Source organism: Armigeres subalbatus, chromosome 3 (assembly GCF_024139115.2).
Source record: "Armigeres subalbatus isolate Guangzhou_Male chromosome 3, GZ_Asu_2, whole genome shotgun sequence".
In the NCBI taxonomy this organism is placed as follows: Eukaryota; Metazoa; Arthropoda; class Insecta; order Diptera; family Culicidae; genus Armigeres; species Armigeres subalbatus.
This window is the reverse complement of record NC_085141.1, coordinates 375,780,804-375,801,804: the sequence shown is the minus strand read 5'-3', so window position 1 is coordinate 375,801,804 and position 21,001 is coordinate 375,780,804. Positions and strand designations below refer to the sequence as shown.

At 45.0% G+C, this 21,001-nt stretch overlaps 2 protein-coding genes across 7 annotated transcripts in view; both read right to left on the bottom strand.

Annotated features, from left to right (window-relative positions):
• LOC134226558 (sodium-dependent transporter bedraggled-like) overlaps window positions 1-21,001 on the bottom strand; it is an 822,794-nt gene that overhangs the window by 210,764 nt on the left and 591,029 nt on the right. The gene's annotated exons all lie outside the window — the stretch shown is intronic.
• LOC134226551 (G1/S-specific cyclin-D3-like) lies at window positions 1,095-14,133 on the bottom strand. Of its 2 annotated transcripts, XM_062707398.1 has the most exons (5): window positions 13,760-14,133; window positions 13,477-13,704; window positions 13,163-13,378; window positions 10,321-10,477; window positions 1,095-1,740 (listed from the first exon to the last, which is right to left on the bottom strand). In XM_062707398.1, the coding sequence occupies exons 2-5, from the start codon at window positions 13,693-13,695 to the stop codon at window positions 1,376-1,378; spliced, it is 957 nt and encodes a 318-aa protein (XP_062563382.1). In that variant the 5' UTR covers window positions 13,696-13,704; window positions 13,760-14,133; the 3' UTR covers window positions 1,095-1,375. The 2 variants fall into 2 exon arrangements, with proteins under 2 accessions (XP_062563382.1, XP_062563381.1); XM_062707397.1 differs by having other exon boundaries at window positions 1,096-1,740; window positions 13,477-14,132.

Here is a 21,001-nt window from a genome sequence, read left to right as displayed (position 1 = left end):
AGGTAGACTGGCACTTACGCGCGCGCAGTTACCATCCATTTTTGTACAATTACCATACCACAATCGTCTTAGCTTGAATGAGATCGATTTGAGAAGTTTATCTTTACGGTTAGGCTAGTTTTACGGGAATCGATATGGCTGCGGTGTAGTTCGCTGAATTCGGTGGCAGTAAGTTTCCTAGAAAAAAAAAATCTTTGGCGGGGTCCCTACGCACTAATTTGAATATAAACACTAGATGGCTTACAATCGATTTTAGGTACACACGAAACTCGAGATTTTTCTGTGGGAATTTCGCAAGAGTTCCTGTTTTGCAGGAACGGGTGTGATGTCTTAGTGGTTAATATAAATAAATAATTTAACAAACTTTCTCGCGTGTATAAAAGAGAGAAATCTTATCAGATAATCGTAAACGCTACGGGTTCAAGTTATGCTGCAGAAACTAGGAAAGGTTGAACACTTTTCGTTTTTATCCGAAGAAAAAGTAAACAGTATAGAATCTAGAAGCTTCAATAGGGAAAGTAGGCTTAAACTTATAGAAATAAGAAAATAGAAACAGTATAAACAGTAGATAAACTATTTTCGCACCATGTTTTGTTTTGTTTTTTTTTTAACTTTTTTTGAACGAACCTGAACGATTTTTTCTTTTTATGTAAAAAATTAACTAGATTCTGAAAGATGGATTTTTTCAGTGTAAATATTTACAAAAATGTATATGAAATTTTGATCAGTCAACAAGATGACATTTCAATCAAATCGCCCTGATTCAAAGGGCGGCATATGACGAATAGCGTCTGCATTCCCATCGAAAAATAACTATCGCTTCTAGGAATGGGCGTTTTTCGGAAAAATATCGATACTGCCGAATCGATGTTTTTATTGTCGAAAAATCGATGCCGAAAAATATCGGCGTTGAAACATCGATATTCCGATATATCGATACGCCCAAAAAATTAAAAGCACGAGCAAAAAAAAAAACAAGGATAGTTTACATTTTTTATTTCAGGTCATCGAATCGCACATCAAAGTTTCGCCGTTTCGTTGTTTTTAATAGATTGAGCCTAATGTGCTATATTTTGGAATTCAAAAATCGAAATCCGATATCCGCTAGAAAAAATCGATACAGTTAAATATCGAACTTAAAAAAATCGATACGAAATATCGATTAATCGGAGCGAAAATATCGATTCCCGATATATCGTATCGGTATCGCCCATTCCTAATCGCTTCCTTAACAACATGCTTAAATTTTGGCAGATAAATATCTCAAAACAATAGAGAAAAAATACGCTTTCCCTGGTGCCCATTTCCGCGAGAAGCGGCCTTGAGCGACCAGGAAAATCCCCTAACTAGTTGTAAGCCGCCCATCCGTCTACGATTAGAAGTAGATGAACTGCACATCGGTGGGCGTTTCGGGCTGCTGCTGTGACGACGTCTGATCGGCGGGAGCGCCCGAGGAGCCCACTTTCTGGGGCGCTTGCTGGTACTGTTCCTTGCAGCTGCCACCGGCAGCACTGCTGGCGGCCAGCTGTTGCTGCTGTTGTTGCTGCTTGTCGGCGATTTCCTTGGCGACGATTTCTTCGATGATCTTGACGATGAAATCGATTTTGCCGATATCGTGGAACGTCAACCGGCACAGATCGTACCCGGTGGCCATCTTGGTGGACACGTTGAGCCCGCGGCTAGCCGAGGCAATGCAGGCCGCCGCCAGCAGGGAGGGTTCCAACTGCATGAAGATGGTTTCTGAAAGCGGGAAGAAAAGAAGTTCGTTAGAATTGTTATTTGGTTAGAAATAGGGATGGAATTTGCACAACTGTCACCTAGTCTACATTTTTTATGCAATGCGTTCAAAGAAGGGCGAACAATATTCATTGAGCGAGTGTGACAATTAATGTTCGAACGGAAGTGGAAGAAATTGTAATTATTTTCCTCCCTCTTTTTTTATTTTCTTTACTTCGAAGGGGACAGGAAAAAGTTCAGGTAAATAAAATTGATTAATGTGAAACGAAGGAAAATCTTGGAAGAATAATTGCAACCTCCTTGCTCTGGGTGAGCGCAGCCGAGGTGAGACAAATTGCAACGCAACTGTGCGCATCCTGGATCGAATGTAAGGATACTGCAGCGGTAAACGAACGAAGGAAAAGATCTAAACAACGATCTGTAAGGGAAAAAGGACGAATCGGGACTTTTTTGAGTCAAAATAATCAAAAAGACGAAACATAAAAATGGATTGCGGCGATTGTGTATATTTTATTCTGAGGTTTCTTCCGGTTTCGGGAGATAATGCAACAAATTTACAAGTTTATAGCCACCAATAACAAACAATGGCAAATGAGAAGGACTTGCTTTTTTGTTGAAAAAATAACGATCATAAAAAATGGGGTGTTTATTTAGAGAAGGTCCACGGCGGAGGAACGCATCTACATCGTATCAAATTGCCACGCCGTTGCGCTGAAAGGTTGAATTTATGGCACTAGTGCATGCAAGCGGCATATAATCGGAGTGAGCCATGATTTTTATGGCGATCATTCCAAGGGAGGCGGTGCGGCGGCACGTTTGCACAAATTTGACGTTTCGCCGCAGGATCGCCATGGCAACGGGCGGGAAACGGTAATCTGATCGTTTGGAAATCGGATCATGTGTGTCGAGTGATGTAGATGAAAATACGAACAACTAGCTCTCGCGGTCAGTAGTCAGACTGGGATTTTTGAAAGGTTTTATGAAGTTAGGAACCACATACCCTTCGAGCTGACTAATAACTGGCAGAAAAGTGAAATCCAAAGAACCCACAATCGGATTCCAGATGCTTCGAGAAGTCTTTACATGAAAACATTGTTGATCTTAAGAACAAAACAAAATTGCATCCAAAAAGAGCACGCAAGATGTTTAGTCTTACGAGTCGAAGCGGATACCAGGTGCTTTGTGAACGCGAAACCTTTATCCGGTCCACTTTTACTGCCAATTGGGAAATTTAAAGGTCCAAGCTGCGAGTCATCTTGCAGCAGCGAAAAAAACGCAAACAAAGGAACCCATCCGCAAATCGCGCAAACACATGGCCTACTGGTTTTGTGTTTATAAACAATTTTGAAAAGTGAGGCTAAAAAAAACTGCACAAAAGAGAGCCAAGGCGAGACGTTCGTGCAATCACGTTGCACCTTGCGTCGGACCGATCGTCATCTCCATCGATCGGACCACGCGGTCTTCGGCCGCGAGAATTGGAGTACAGTTGCGTCGTCGCATTCGTTGTCTTCTCTTCGCGATCGCGCCGCGCGGTTCAACGTCTCAGAGTTCTCGCTCTCTTCCTCTGGTTCGTAATCCGTTGCTTTATCTCAAGGATCTTCGTCGGGATGGTTAAAAACCGCGCGCAATACACCTGTCGAACGTTCGTCCAATGCCGAGTGCGCGCTCGTCAGTTGTTGTGGTCGTTGTTCTCTCTTTCCAATCGAGGCAAGGAGGGCTATTATCCTTAACACGGACTGCAGATGCTGCTGCTGGTGCAGCAGCCGCAGCTTTCGTCGCGGTTGCGGCAGGAAGTTGTAAAGTTCGTTTATGCCGAACAAGGCGAATGTTGTTGCGAGATAAAATGCGAAATTAAAGGTCCACATTTGCGGTCTGCGAATTAGAAAAATCGTTTCGGCCTCGGAGGAGTTTAAAATACGATGTTAGAAGGAGGCGATATTTAAATTTCGTAGAAGGGTTCGTTGTTCCGAAGAAGAGGTTCAGAGTTCCGAAGAACGACAGTTGTTCGAAGGATTGCACTCGTCAGAAGGAGGATCGTGTAATTACGAAACGGGAGTGATTAGCATGTAAAAAAATGCAATCCTCAAGCCACGGCAGATGGCGTCTTACAACCGATCACGCGCGGGTTACACATTTAATAATTGTATTCGTTTGTTGAGGGTTTGAAACTTGAAGGCACTTTCTTTGATCCACACGGGTGAATATAGGGCGGTGGTGGCGGCGGCGGCGACGCAACATGGTGTCATTTGCACCATTCGGGGAACCTCCTCTTCCTTCCTTCCTGTTGATGTCGTCAACGTCGCTGATGCGTTCCTTCGCATTATACAACAAAGCGAGGCAACAGTTATCGCTCGGTTTCGATCGCAAGGAGCAGGGAAGAGACGGACGACAATGGCCCTTTCTTATTAGGAGACGGTTTTCCAGGTCGATAAATTCTGTGCTGAAGGAAAACTGCCTGCAACGGTTTCACCACCTGGCTTGTTCTTGTTCCTTTTGGATTGAGTGGGGTGCCATGACACAAAGGATCCTTCCCCCGATGCGGCCCATTGATGACGAAGAGGACGAATCCTTATCACGCTATAGGAAATAAGGAGCGACCGACTGAGCAAAATAAGAAATCGAACTCTGCGGGCGATCGTTCTTGCTGGAAAGGTGGACTGATGATGATCGGGGCAGCTGCTCGGTTTCGTTATTCGAATGCATCGGAATCCAACTGGATCCGAAACGTTTCTTGGGTGTTTGACTATGCGGCTATTCATCATATTAGATGTTTTTTAAAATTAAATTTATGCACAGCACGCGTTTCCGAATGGACAACATGATGTGTAATTAGCAAACAAGTAAATACATGCCTTTTGGTGAAATTGGTGAAACGCTTTCTCGCAACAGAGATTCGTTTTCAACAAAAGTTACTTAAGAAGAACGTTTCTGCACTGAACAAAAATCATTAGTCAAAATTTGCTCATCGGCTTGCTAATCCACCTCTGACCAAATAATGCTACTCATAGGATTAAATTTGGTAAAGGAACGGAAAACCGGCACAAGGAAAAAACTGCCAATTTAGGGGTTGGCAAAGATTTAAATCACTTTTCTCTCGGCCTGTATGTGTGTGTCTAACGAAGTGTTTAGCAACGCTTGAATGGCAAAACTAAAAGCCTTGCAGGCAGACATTTCGGTTGGACCCTTCCAGAAGAAAGTGCCAAGAAGATGTGCTTCGTAGAATACGAAAAGATCGAAAAAAAGGACCACCGAAGGGTAATTTTGTCGGTTGGAATTCCGCTGCAAAGATTTTGCAGTATTTGGGGTCGACGACGAGCCGGGAAATCACTGAGAGAAGGGTTATTTATTTATTGCGAGAGTCATAACCTATGCTAATAAGAAAACACTAACGGCATCGGATTTGAATATCAATGCCGGTCGGTTTTGAGAGGCTTCGATTAACCGTACCGAATGGGCGTCTCGCCTTCGGGGCGAAATTATGCTATTTATAAATATTGCTATTGAACCGATTCGAGATGCTGCATCGGATTTTCAGCCCCTAAATTTTCCGCTGCTTGAGTTGATGACGCCGGAGGCCAAACAGGCTACGGGTGGCACGCATGTGTCTAATAAAGGACTCGAGTCCGTGTTGCAAATTAGCATAAACATAAACGTAAAACGCCGCACCGTCATTGATGGATATTCTTAGAAAGCAGTTCACTCCAACGGAAGGAAGACGAAACAACTGACGCCATATGTTGGACTCTACCCTGAACAAAAATTATGCAAACAGTGCGCGCTCGGACAGCGAACGCATTTGTAAACAAAATGCTGTCAAATTCCTTCAAACGGGCTAAGAACAAAGAAACAGACGACGCCGGGGTCCCTAATTAAATGTGCCTCCACTTTTAGATCGGTAAAACGAGTTTTCTCGTGCTCATTCCGTCTTCTCTGGAATATGTTTCCATCGATTATCCTGATGATGATGCGGCGAACGTTCCGAAACCGGGCACGAGGCACCCCGTCAGGTGCAACCGCGATCGACGGCTATGGAGATCGCTTCGCGTTAATAATTTTAACTGCCTACATTCGGATGGACGCGGAGCGGTGGGTCCGAACGGGCACGTGCGTAATGAGTCACATCGAAGGAGCCATAAAAAAATAACGAAGCAGGCCTTGCGCCACGAGCAAAAGGTGCAATTGTGCAAGCTGCACGCGACTTTACGTCATTTTTGCCGTTTCCGTCACGTATGGGCTGCGATGCGACCAAGAATACGTGCGTCTTGCTAAATAATGAAGGGCTCTCGGTAATTTTCGGGTACTTCGGGGGATGAGGAAATCAAAGCAATCAAAGCCAAGTCAAGCAGCCGAACGAACAGGCCGCGGCAGAGGAGAGGGTACAAAAGTCCCCTCGTCGACGCATTGTCGCCTGATCCGATTTCAAGATTTCCGAAAACAGGACTGGAAAATCAAATCGAAGGGGGAATCAGCCAGGTGTGATTTCTAATATCAACTTCTGATGCCAACCGTCTTCGGGATGGTGGTGACGGGTTTGGAATTAAAAAAAATCCCAAACGGAGACAGTTACATGCGACATGACCGGGCAATGATTTGCCCGTTTTTTATCGCCCAAAATGAAGCTCGATGCAAGGATAATGATTCAGCTTCCTCTGCGAGAGCTCATTGCAGTTATTTTTTACGATCCTCGCTCCCTGCTCGTAAAAACGAGATTCAGGCACTATTAGTTTCGATTTGGCTTATCATCAAAGCAGGGCCCGATCGATAGGGGGAAAGCTCGTAAAAAGAGAAATTTTTCCGAAAAAAAATCTCAACAATTTGATCAACAAGGACTCTTCTAAGAAGTCGTAAACCAAAACCGAAATTGATTGCGTTGGTCGATGATGTTTTGTGTGCTTTCGTGGTGGGAACTGCATCGTCTTTTGTGCTTGCAAAATTTACGATCCGGGAAGTTTGCGCAGCTCGCCCCGTTTCTCGAGGACAAGACAGTAAAAGGAAGGGATTAAGCCAGACAATCGAAATGATGAAGTGGATGCGCCGCCGCTCGCTCGTCTAATTACAAAAGGGTTCCCTTCGCTAGCTAGGAACTGGTTCTTAGCAGCAAGATTTATTAATTGAAACCCGTTGTCCCGCTGGCGGATAGATAAAGCCCCGTTACAGGGGTTGACAACATCCCTTCAGCGCATAAGCCTGGAAACCCAAAACAAGGTGTATCGCAGTAATTAATTTATTGATCGTGCGGTGATCCGCTCCCCTGGGTGATAAATCCTGAACCCGTTTTCTTCCAGTAACTGCCACTTTTGATGAGTTGCCGGATTTCCTCGGATCTGTTTTGCCAAATTTCATGACTTGCTTCAATCGGAGACAGTTGGGGTCCTCTGCTGCGAACAATGGCTTCGCAAAACCGGAATCTTCCCGAATCGTCTCCAGACGGTGGCAACAATAGAAAATGAGCATGCAAAAATTGCAGGGTCCTTCAAGGACTCGTTTCGCCACCATCGAAGCGAAGAGCATTGAACTTGGATTTCTGTTGAATAGTCTAAATGAGTATCGCTCGATCCGGAGGGGAATGGTGACCAACCGAGGTGTGCTGCTGTGCTGCTCCGCCGACGTTCGGCGCAACCCTGGCAGGGTTCCTCCAAGGATTTGCTCTCCCCTGTGTGCGAACGCCGAGCACAATTTAGCGTGAAGTTTTTCGGAATGGGCACAAAGGAGCGATCGAAAATGCTGTGCCAGTGTTGGAACGCACATTCGAGTATTCGCTTCGGGCGAGTATCCTTATAGGAGAATTCGACGACGTTTGTTTGGAGTTTGTTCGTTGGATTCGTCTGGAGACGAAGGACAGCGGAAGGGAATCGAACTACTCGGCAGATGTGTTTTCATTCATTGCGTTCGAAGACGACGAAAGTGACGGCGAAGGAGGTTGAAGATTTTGCATGGCTGCTTCGTTGCGAGCGCCCCTATCGAATCAAGTGACTGTTATCGCTTTATCGACTCGTCAGCTGAAGGTGGGGGACTTGACGGCTTGGGTTGCTATCAGCACGCTTTCGTTTACTTAAAGACGGTGGCGGTTTTACAACGTAACCGGTGCACATTGACACATCTTCAGAATGTAAACAAAGACCGGTCACCTCCCTTGCATCATCAAGGTGTTTTTTTAACTGTCTAAAGGTGCCATTCGATTGCACCTGGACCCGCGCGTTCGGTCGCACATGCTCACTCATTTCTCGATTATGAGCGAGCGCGATTCCCGTTTTCATTGATTTATAGCGCACTATCCAGCGGTGCATCGAATCGTCCAATCAGAAAGTCCCATACCGCGAGACAGTGGTTGGTGTTGTGTCGCGTGCTACTACGATTGCGCTATGCGGCAACCCCCGCGTTCTTGCTGCTGTCAGAAAAGAGGGTCCACTCAACAAGTGTCCGGTCGGCACCGGTGACGGAGAGAGTGACTTCAATTCGCGTGAGGGTGAAACCGGAAATTAACATAAATTTCCGTTTGATCGAGGTGTTGCGATAGCGTCTGGTTGGAATTAAACACATCCAGTCCACGGAGCCAAACGTCAATTAGAATGACGTTTGGTTCGTTATAAAACACGTAATATTCGTCTTCATGAGGGGCAACAGTTGCTCGCGGGTTAGCACCTGCCACGATTCAAAATTGTTCTACTCTTTTTGAGTTGAGGAATGAAAGGAAAAAAAAAAGGAAAATATAAAGGATCCAAAGGGATGCGGGCGGGTGCAACCTGTACCAACAGCGACAGGATATTCCAACAGGATTCAAAATAATGACCCTGCACAACCATTCGAACCAGGCGCAGATGTTTGATAACTCGCTCGACCAAAAAGACGACGCGATTCAACAGCAACGCGATGGAAACAAAAACCCGAGGACGAGGACAATGGATGGATGGATGGATGGTAGCAGATGTTTTGCGTTTATGCACTTGGGTGCAGCAATGCTGCTTGGTTCGTATTCGGGACCTGTTGATACGTTAGCGTTGTTTACCAACAAGCGGAGACTGCGCCTACTGCGTCGTTTCTGTTTTTCCTAAAGATTTTTCTTCGCTTTTTTCAAATAACAGAAATGCGAAACTTTTTCGGTTCGGTGTGGGAACCGAATTCGCTTCTCACGCACATCCCATCAGTAGCGGTCAGCTTGCATCCGATTCCAATATATATGCAAGAAGATTCGGACAAGATTTATCGTTTTCCTGTTGGGTTTTGTTCCTACAGTTGCCCATACGAGAGTGGAAGAGGATATGCGAAGGTGGATGTAAACAAAGACGGTTCAGTTGAAGTCCGTTTTGTAATTATGTCGAGTCTGATGCATTGCAAAAATGTTCCTCACTCAAATAATGTAGTATGCATGGCATTATTGTGACCACAAAGTTTTGCTTTTAAACCAAGCGAGAGGTCTACACAAGTTAATGAATTTGCATACGGATAACTTCTATGTGTTTTGTTCAGTGTGGGTTGTAACAACGCTTGGATTCAGCCGGCAGGAGGCCTCCGAATGTGTCCCTATGTGTTGGTTTTGAATCAAATGTGTTTGTGGGGCCTGGGTCCATGTCCCCACGTATAAGTTCCGAGAATGTTTTCCTTATTCCATTCAAATTATGAAAATCATTACAAATCCGCTTCTCTTCGTTGTAATTACTTTTCAATAGCAACGAAAAAAAACTTTTCAGGGTCACGGAGTCTAAAACCGCTTCGCGAGTGGCTTTTGACAATTCACGTTCCTTTTAAATTACGAATGCATCGAGTGCGCCGTCGCGGCGCGATGAGGGTTGAATTTGTTCGATAAACCGAGCAGGAAACAACCCTTCTCGCGCCAACGTCGCGAACGCACAACCGTTCAAACGAAAAATAAAACCCCTTCTTAAATCCGAAAAGTACGCAATGCTCAAAAAACCAGGGGGACTGCCGTTTAAATGCCCCGCGTGCATGCCTTCGCACTTTCCCTTTTTTTCACCGGAAAAGTCTGCTAACGACTATCCAAGCTTCATTCCGATAGAGTGTTGGAGTTCCGACACACAAAAAATGTCACATTTCGGCACAGTTTGGATCGCAGATCCCCGCGTTTTTGCTTTCGCGATCGAAGTAGCCGAGAAAACTGAAATGTGATGAAGCGAGAAGAAAAACCAAAACAAAGCAAACCAACAGGTAAAAGAGCAACAGACGGCGAGCAAAAAAAAAGTTGTCCTTGGTGGAGCCGCCGTCTGGGATTCGTCCCAAGGCTACGGACGTTTTGGGCAGTCGGCGCACGTCGACCTGATAGCCGCCGCATGATTAACGGGTGTCATCGCTCTGCGGCCGGCGTAGCACACATGGCTGGCTATATTTGATTATGTTTTTGGTACTCGTTCATTAGTGTAGAAAATGATAAAAACTTGAGAAGCAGATCGATTAAGTCCAACCGGCAAATAAAAGGTTCACATGTATCTAATCCAAACGTTAAATTCGGGGTTAACAGCCGAATGAAGGGACTGCTAATTGGCTCATTGAAATGGGTCGCAATATTTGCTCGACAGATGTCTTGCGGATGACAGTTGAGACTATAAAGAAACGCAATTCGAAACTTACCGGTGCTGCAGACGTGGATCAGAGTGTGCGCGTGCTCCCGAAGCCGCGAGTCGTCCGATCCCCACTTGACACGTTCCAGGATCTGATCGACGTAGTCGAACGCCGTCACGGCGGTGATGTTCCACTCCAGTTTGCTGATCATCAGAAGCTCCCAGCTCTGTAATGGAGTTGATAGAACGGACAAAAAAAAGGGTGGATTAGGGGGCGATGTTAATAAGTTGGTAATGATATTCATAGGTGGCGCGTGCGGTACAATTTCGAATGCGCATAAATTTGCCGGTTGGCCACCCGGCGATCAGTCGAACAAGGATCGCGCGATAATCTTCGATCTTAATGAAAAAGCCACACGACCAGCAACCGTTTGCATGTGAAACCGTTAGAAACGGCAAACCCTATACCAAGTTCCCTTTCGGGGGCTCAATTGCAGCGAGGTTATGTCAACGCAATATTGCCGCACGAAATATCGATCATTTGTTCAGGTAACGGCGCATCCAAGAGGGGTCCGTTGAGACGGATGCGATTAATTTGTGACCAACCGCAAAATTACGTCATTATTGTGATGTGTGCAAATGCACGCATCTTCCCCTTGATGCCGTGCGGACCCTGGTCCGCTGTGCATCCTGAGGTTAGGACCCGGGTCCCTCGTTTGATTAATATCTTCTCAACGGTTGTGCCCTGTCCCATCAGTAGACAAGGAACGGATCTCGCATCTGCCAAACAGGGTAGAAATTTCGGTTACAAAGATGTTTGCTTTTAAATCTTGACCCTGTTTCCTTGGCAGGGCCCTAGCGCGCGGGTCCTCTTACATATTTTATTATTCATGAGCGGTGATGAGGAACAATTTCATCCCTTAATTCCGGATTCTGATCCGGATGTTAATTTGTATAAAATTGCAATCAATGACGACGACGGTGGCGGTGGGATCCCTTTGCACCCGAACGCCATTTTCCCGTAACCCGTCTTTCTTCCGTGTGGGAACCCGCCCGAGACCATTTCTCATCTCTCCGAAAAATATGTTTAAGGATCTCGTAAAAAGCATCAAGCAAAACAAGGCGATAAATTTTTATACCTGCAATGTCTCGATCCCGAAACAAAAAAGAAACGAAAGAAACTGATACTTTTCAGCGATTTTGGTCGAAGGAATGATTTTGCAGATCTCGTGTAAGCGGGTCTTAGCGCCCGGGCGGCGAACGCTGACAGCTCCCGGGTTGCTGCCTTTGACGCAGGACAAGACGAGAGAGGCGCTAAAACCGCGGTGCGCGAAGAAAAATGTTAACGCCGCCTGCTTTGATTAATGATGATGCGTCGTTGCCGCTGCGCACCGCCGCCAATATAATTCTACGGTCACATCTCACGTTCTGAACGGACCTGGCCAGGGTCAACAGTGAGCGGCCAAATTGCGTCGAGAACATTCAACAGTTCAAATAATAAAACCAAAGAATGGCATTCCTTTGGTAAACTTCTCGGAAATCATAAAAGGTCCTCTCGTCTGCACTGCATTGACGATCGGTCCGGCGGCCGACAATGGACCCGAAAAACTGTGGGATTCGGAGCTTCAGGGGAAAGAGAGACACTCGGAGAGATGATGCGTGGAAATGTTTTGAAAGTATTCCGAGTCCATTAAAGAACTCGGGGGTTGCGAGGCCTTTTATTGCTTCATAGTCGATGCAAAAAACAACAACAAACGATTGAATAATGAAACGTGTGAAAAAGTTGTAAACTCATTTTTCAGGATCAGAATTCCATGGAAATTGTCGGTGCTCGGGATGAAGGGAAAGGCCAAGAATTCGAGTGTTTTCTTGATTTCATTCTTGAATTTTGTGTTCGCCGAGGTTTTTGTATTTCCATTCGGGTGGTTTTTAAATGGCTGATGGTGGTCCTGTCCGGTGCGAATGCGAAGCAAAAGATGACCACTTTTCGATATCGAATTTCGGCGCTTGGAGATAATGCGGATTAGAGTAGACGACGGCGACGACAGCGGTGGCGACTGATTATGGAAACTTGCTTCTGACAATTCGCTGTTAGTGGATGCTTTTCGCTCCGTTTCAAATCGACATGGGGGTCAATTGTGTCTGCGCTGATGCGACGCGTCCACACCGTAGCGAAATTGTGCAGTTAATTGGATTTGATTGATATCGGATTACGGGCTGCCTGCGTTTAGCCGAAAGTTCCACTCAAGATGATGGATTAGGCTGTGGCGACCGTGCGGACCAATTAAGACCCATTTCGGGCGGTATTGTGATTTGTGGGAATATTGCGGAGGTTTTTTGGCAAAACGACCGAAGGATCGGGCTGTCAATTCGACGAACTGACAGAATGCGGGTGGCACGGCCTACTACGCGGGCGAATCGACAGAGCAGAGAACGGACCCCTTTCTTGCGTTAATTACTTCCTTCCGAACGTGCACCCTTCCAGACACAGTCGTCGCGGGACCGAAACAAAGGAGATGTGGTTTGTGGTTTTCCATTTGGAAGATTCCATAACACTTGACCTGACAGGTAGCTTCGCTAGGTCCCGGAAGCGATCCGGGTGTTCAAGTACAATGACAATGGGCAAACATTTGAAACGAAGATTTCGAGCAGTGGTAAATTAGCCGTATTGCTGTCGTCTTCTACGGAGCTGTAATATGAAGGGTTACACGCTTCCGTGCCCACGTTTTTAGAAGACGGCATCCCTTCTACTCTTACATTTTCTTTTTCGTCTATCAAACCGAATGAAAGCAGGAAGATGGGATCAAGTTCAAGATCGCGAACCTTTTCATCGTCGTTTGCAATGAGACATCATAGACTCCGCCCCTGCCCTCCCAAATATATCTTCAAGCAAAGCGAACAATAGCACTTACCCTGATCTGATCCGGCGAGACGGCATGGTCGGTGTAGGCACTGAGCACGTCCACCGTTAGCGGATGGCACTGACGAATCTTGGAGGCCAGCAGCAGGGCACAGCATCCCAGCAGTTGCAGGTGGTAGCGATCGATTGGGCATGCGCAGAGGAACCGATCGAAAAAGTTGACCGCCAGCGGGAAAGTCTGTTCCTCGCACTTCTGCTCGTCGCATACCTGGTCAAACACAAACGACCAACAAACGGTTAGAATCACCTTTGCAAACCTACCAGAAATCATCAATAATTGTCCCTACTCTATCGCGTTCAACTCACCTCCAGCATCCATGTAGTGACAATCTTGCGCATATTCGGCTTTATGTCTTGCTGCACCGAGCCGAAATAGTTGCACGAAGGTATCGTCAGCCGCTCCAAACCGATCAAGTTCTGAATGACCCGAACGTCCGCAACCATTGTCGGGTCCGGTTCGGCAAACTGACTGTCCACTTCGTCGTAGATAATCTCCTTACACACCAGATCCACATTGTGAGCCATTGTTTCGCACTAAACGTTCCGTTATTTATAACACTTCGCAATATGTACACAACAATACCGTTACCTTTGCTGTGTTGTTTCTATTCACAGGGTTTTCCGCCAAAAAATCCAATCGTCTGACCCACCCCTAAGTCCGTTCAACACTTCCAGTATTTCCACTTAAACAGCTGGAATTCTTATAAATCCTTTTCACTATCTTCGCTAATAAGTCCAGGGCTCTTTTTATGCAATCATCACCATCACCGTCGTCTTTGATTCTTCATCAAGATCAACATCTGCAATCTTCTTCAGTAAATAAATTTGTTCAAACACTTTTAACTCAGTAGAAAGGCAGTAAATATCCTCGCACAGAAAACAAGAGAAGCAAAACAACCGTACCGTTTGCCGTCCGAGAGACTTCTGACCGTTTCGAGTCCTTGTCGGGATCGTTTTGATACACAAGCAGGCAGGCATCAAGACAAGCTGATCGCGCACCGCGATCCCTTTTCTTCCTTCTTCTCCTTCTTTACCACCCCACTTGGCGACGGCTCTGATGCATGAAAGCCGGCACACAGAGACAATTTGTACTGCGAGCTTTTTGCGTCCCTTTACCTATACCAAAAATATCGGGTACAGGCGCACCAGTGATGTAGGGTCGGGCTCTGCGTACATTCTTTCGCATTGGTTCCTTTTGCTTCTGTGTCGTCGTCGTGCGCCGCACATGTGATTCGTATTCGAAATGCAAGACAAATCCACAAGGAAGCCGGCTGCGCGCAGATTGAAGAGAGTCGGGTGGCCGATCATAGGCAACAGAGAGGAACGAGAGAAAGTTTGTTTGTAAATATCGCCTTGTTGATGTGATGGATGCGAGCTTGCGATCTCTTGCGATGAGGGAAGAGGAAGAATCGCCTTGCCTGCTTGGATTAGGATGCAGTTGCAGTTGGTGGTGAGGTGCTGAGCTTTGATGCATCCCCAAAGCATGCATGCATGCATTGGTTTTATTAGGTACGTGCGCTTTGAGAAGCTCATTGCATGCTGTCTATGTGCGCGACTACATGGTGGCTGTCGCGTAAACATTTAGAATGGAAAATTGAACTTAAATGAATACAATTTTGTTGAGAGAAACGACAAGCAACGCTGAAGTTTTCCTGCAGAAGGGTGTTCAGAATGATAGGTGTTCAGTGATAAGATTAACCTCCCGTACTTTTGTTTACGGGCCGATACTTTCGAAGGAATCCTTTTTATTCGAATCATTTCCTTATTTGATTTTGCTGATGTAAACGAGAATATGTATCAAGGTATCAACTTTCGTTCGAAAGAGCACACGAACGTCAATAAAAATATACCTAGATGATAAGTAGTGAAGTTCTGGGAGTTTGTTTTTGAAATGTGACACGTTTCTGTCTACCCCTGATTTTATGATGTTTCTGAACAGATATAATCTCGTTTTTGAACCGATTTTCTATCATGTTAGATAAAAAAAAAACTTTTTGAAGTAGAATACATATAAGCTTTGTGGTATATTGCTCAAATCTTAGCCTATTACGCATCGGTTGAACATATTTATTGCTGTTCATTCATTTATTTAGTTTACATCTAAACATATAACACTGAATCAACAATTTTACGCCACAATACACGGTTCGAGGCCGCATCTCTCTATCCTCGAATGCGCCCCACGCTCGCCCAGTCGTTTTGCACCTCGTCTGCCCACCTTGCTCGCTGTGCTCCACGTCGTCTCGTACCTGCCGGATCGAAAGAGAACACCATCTTTGCAGGGTTGCTGTCCGGCATTCTTGCAACATGTCCTACCCATCGTACCCTTCCGGCTTTAGCTACCTTCTGGATACTGGGTTCGCCGTAGAGCTGGGCGAGCTCGCGGTTCATTCTTCGCCGCCACATACCGTCTTCTTGCACGCCGCCAAAGATGGTCTAAAGCACCCGTCTCTTGAATACTCCGAGTGCTTGCAAGTCCTCCTCGAGCATTTCCATGTTTCGTGTCCGTAGAGGACTACCGGTCTTATCAGCGTCTTGTACATAACACATTTGGTGCGGTGGCGAATCTTTTTCGACCGCAGTTTCTTCTGGATCCCGTAGTAGGCCCGACTTCCACAGATGATGCGCCTGCCTTCGTATTTCACGACTAACAATGTTATCAGCCGTTAGCAAAGATCCAAGGTAGACGAATTCCTCGACCACTTCGAAGGTATCACCGTCTATCGTAATATTGCTTCCCAGGTGGCCCTGTCGCGCTCGGTTCCGCCCACAAGCATGTACTTTGTCTTCGATGTATTCACCACCAGTCCAACTTTTGTTGCTTCATGTTTCAGGCGGGTGTACAGTTCTGCCACCTTTGCAAATGTTGAGCCAACAATATCCATGTCATCCGCTAAACAAATAAATTGACTGGATCTGTTGAAAATCGAACCCCGGCTGTTACACCCGACTCTCCGCATGACACCTTCTAGCGCAATGTTGAACAACAGGCACGAAAGTCCATCACCTTGTCTTAGTCTCCGGCGCGATTCGAACGAACTGGAGTGTTCGCCCGAAATCTTCACACAGTTTTGCACACCATCCATCGTTGCTTTGATCTGTCTGGTAAGCTTCCCAGGGAAGCTGTTCTCGTCCATAATTTTTCATAGCTCTACGCGGTCTATACTGTAGTATGCCGCCTTGAAATCAATGAACAGATGGTGCGTTGGGACCTGGTATTCACGGCATTTCTGAAGGATTTGCCGCACAGTAAAGATCTGGTCCGTTGTCGAGCGAACCCGGCTTGATAACTTCCCACGAACTCATTCACTAATGGTGACAGACGACGGAAGATGATCTGGGATTGTAGGCGGCATTAAGGATGGTGATCGCTCGAAAGTTCTCACACTCCAGCTGTGTCCTTCTCCTCCAGAATCTGTCTGCACTCTTCGTCGAACCAATCGTTCCGTCGACTTCGTCCCATATACCTTACGTTGTTCTCCGCTGCGTCGTTAATGGCTTTAACTGTTTTTCAGCAGACCCCAAGGGGGGCCTTATCGAGCTCACCCTCTTCCGGCAACGCTGCCTCGAGATGTTGCGCATAAACAGTGGCGACATCAGGGGTGGCATTGCGCATCTCGATTCGAACGTAATTCTATCGAGTCGAACATGTTTGGCATTACGGCTTTCGATTCGATCTCGAAAACGACTCATCGTTCGAGTATGCTCGAGGAGGTACAAGAATAACGAGATGTTTTGGCATTATGGATACTCGATAGCACACTGGAAAACGACTCAAGTCGAATGAAAAACACTCGTCACCTTTATAGCTTTCGAATGTTGTTCGAGAGTCATTTCTTGCTGAAAGTTTTTAATTATATTTGTTATTATTTCTCTACGGGAAGAGAATAAATGTTTCATTATTGTATCTTGAAGGAAAGAATGTCATTAGTATACCTACTTTTATAGTTTCCAGACAATATGCAATATCTAATTATCCCGAGATCCGCGTAAAAACAACTTCAACTAAAATCTTTCGATAAACCGCGTAAAAAATCGATGGGGAAAATCTGCGTAAAAACGTGTGTATATTCGTGTGTACGTAAAAATAGTTGAGAAAAAATCGCGGTAGAGATAACCCAAGTGCATTTAACTAAAACACATGGAAACATCAAAGTAATTTATTGTCGAATCCTTCTTTAGCTTTAAATTATTTAGCTCAAAATTGGACCTGTGGCATAAACTCGAATAAACATAAAACTTATAATTTGTGTCGTAACAATATCTCAATTTACAAAATATATCGTATCGTACAATATATGGCTTCGCGGATGACATGGACATTGTCGGCCGAACATTTGCAAAGGTGGCAGAACTGTACACCCGCCTGAAACGTGAAGCAACAAAAGTTGGACTGGTGGTGAATGCGTCAAAGACAAAGTACATGCTTGTGGGCGGAACCGAGCGCGACAGGGCCCGCCTGGGAAGCAGTGTTACGATAGACGGGGATACCTTCGAGGTGGTCGAGGAATTCGTCTACCTCGGATCCTTGCTAACGGCTGACAACAACGTTAGTCGTGAAATACGAAGGCGCATCATCTGTGGAAGTCGGGCCTACTACGGGCTCCAGAAGAAACTGCGGTCGAAAAGATTCGCCACCGCACCAAATGTGTCATGTACAAGACGTTAATAAGACCGGTAGTTCTCTACGGACATGAAACATGGACAATGCTCGAGGAGGACTTGCAAGCACTCGGAGTATTCGAGAGACAGGTGCTTAGGACCATCTTTGGCGGTGTGCAAGAAGACGGTGTGTGGCGGCGAAGAATGAACCATGAGCTCGCCCAACTCTACGGCGAACCCAGTATCCAGAAGGTAGCTAAAGCCGGAAGGGTACGATGGGCAGGACATGTTGCAAGAATGCCGGACAGCAACCCTGCAAAGATGGTGTTCGCTTCCGATCCGGCAGGTACGAGACGGCGTGGAGCGCAGCGAGCGAGATGGGCAGACCAGGTGCAGAACGACTTGGCGAGCGTGGGGCGTATCCGAGGATGGAGAGATGCGGCCTCGAACCGTGCATTGTGGCGTCAAATTGTTGATTCAGTGTTATCTGTTTAGATGTTAACTAAATAAATGAAATGAAATGAATCGTATCGGCATAATGTTTTAATCGGTTGCAACTGCTCAATAAATAATAATTCTTTTTATAGTCATTGAGCACAATTTGCTTGTTTATAAATTAACTGCCAATTCATGCCCTGAAGGATGCCTTTCCAACAGGCAACATGCTACACGCAGATGAAATTACTCTTATTCTCTCTGTTTACTCACATTCGCCATGCGCTGGAGGTTGTCTCTTCAGCGGGCGGCATACTAAACACGGAGACAGCTATCTCTTATTCTCTCTGTTTACATTACGTTTGACAGAACATACTCGATTGAGCTAGTACAGCACCATTCGAAATCTTGTACTGCGACTGAATGAAGTCGAACGAAATACATAATGCCGCAATTTTTTCGAAACGAATGCAAAAACATACGAATCGAGTGATTCGATTCGATATGCACAATGCCACCCCAGGTTGCTTCAGTCGCGTACCGTGGCGGTCGTCGGTACCGAACATTGTTGATGACGGATAGTTTAGGGCGCAGTTCAACCATCACCAGATAGTGGTCAGAGTCGATGTTAGCGTGATATGTCCTGACGACGATAATGTCGGAGAAGTGCCGTCCATCAGTCAGAACGTGGTCGATTTGTGATTCTGTCTGCAGTGGTGATCTCCTGGTGTACCGATACGGAAGGCTGTGTTGGAAGTAGGTGCTGCGAATGGCCATATTTTTGGAGGCGGCGAAATCAATTAGTCGTAGGCAGTTTTCGGTCGTCAGGTGGTGGGCGCTGAACTTTCCAATCGTCTTTCTAACTCCTTTTCTTAGCCTGTCATAGCGTTCAAATCAACCTATGAAGATTTTGACGGCGTGGCTTGGGCAGCTGTCGTACTCACGTTCCAGCTGCGCGTAGAATGCGTCTTTATCATCATCAGTGCTTCCGGAGTGCGGGCTATGGATGTTGATTATGCTGAAGTTGAAGAACCGGCCTTTGATCCTCAACCTGCACATTCTCTCATTGATCGACCATCACCCGATCACGCGCCTTTGCATATCGCCCATCACTATGAAAGCTGTTTCCAGGGGCCTGTAGTATAATCGAAATCGTTTCATTGTTTTTAACGACTTAACAGAGAAGAACTATTAGAGAAGAAGACTAAACTATTATTCAAAGTGCTTTAAATTACCATACAGTGAAATACTATGCACTAAAAATAAATTTCTCGTTTCAATACAAAACTAAGAATTATGAAATTTTTCAAATAACTCTGTAGAAAGCAGAAATACTTCAAGTGCTGACATCAAGTATTCAAATGGTGGGGCGCTATTTCAAAATGGATTGTTTTTGCCTAAAGCAGTACTTTGGCTCAATAATTTTGTGTAAAATAACTCTTCTAACACTACGTAGTTTACCTTAATCCACGTAAACAGATATTACTCAAAGCAAAGTTTAGTATCTTTAGTTTTACCTAAAGTTGATTTTATTCAAGTCAAATGTGTTGTACTGAACAATCTCGTTTGGGGCCATGCATCTTGCTCTATTTTTGACAACAATCATGGAAAAAAAGGAAAAACTAACGAGCCTGGATTAAAAACAAAGAGACGCAATACTCCTACGGTAGGCTACCTTTAACAACATTGTGATCGATTGGAACAACCGATTTGAGAGCAAATGCGCTGTTCCAATTTTGACACTTCATCTCTTTGTTATGAGTGCAGCCTCTTTAGGAAAAACTACTTAAATTCAGTAAGTATTTTGAACTTAAATTTTGAGATGATTTATCTTTCAAGAAATCGCCTAAATTTCATAATAATTTCAACAATTTCAATTATTGGACTAAAAACAAAATCCAAACCCGCATAAGTCCCGCAAAACACGTAAATTGAAACCCGCTTCAAGAACACGCGTCAAACGAGTCTAGTGAAATTAGATTTTTCATGGAAGATACGTTCGAGTAAAGTTTAAATCGCCTAAATTTAAATCCATATCGATCCCAAAATCCGCCTATAAAAACCACTTTAAAAATCACTCCAGTGTGTATTAGGGGGAATGACGGCTTTGGCAGGTTTTGTTCTATTATTGTCATGGGTTTTTTTTTATGACTGATTATGCTCAAATTTGGCCTAATCATTATATGTGTTTTCCATGGAATAGCTGATTTTTCATGCAAAAATTAATATGATTTTCAAACAAAAGTGGACAAACAACAAGATGGACAAATGAAATACCATGGATTCAGAATATGACTGAAATTTTTGCTAATATTTGCTACTAGCTGCAGTAGAATGCTCAGAAAAATATCACTTTTTCATGAAAAAAACCCTGATTAATCTACCTAGCGGTGATGATGCCTTTCTCGTGCATTATAAAAATAGTATTTTGGCCATTACTATTGAGCCCATAGTCCGATCTGGCCAGTTTTCAATAGGAAACAATAGGGGAGTATTCTGCGTCGAATGCAACTTGTTGCGAGTAAATCGGTTAAGGATAAGTACCTGAAAAATGAGTGACATTTTTTTTACACATTTTTCTTAAAAAGGTGGTATTTTGGCCATAAATTCCGATCTGACCAATTTTCAAATGGAAACAATGGTAGAGTATCCTGCGTCGAATGCAACTTGTTGCGAGTAAATCGGTTAAGGATAAGTACCTGAAAAATGAGTGACATTTTTTTTTGGGTGGGTGCCGCCCACAGACACACACACACACACACACACACACACACACACACACACACACACACAC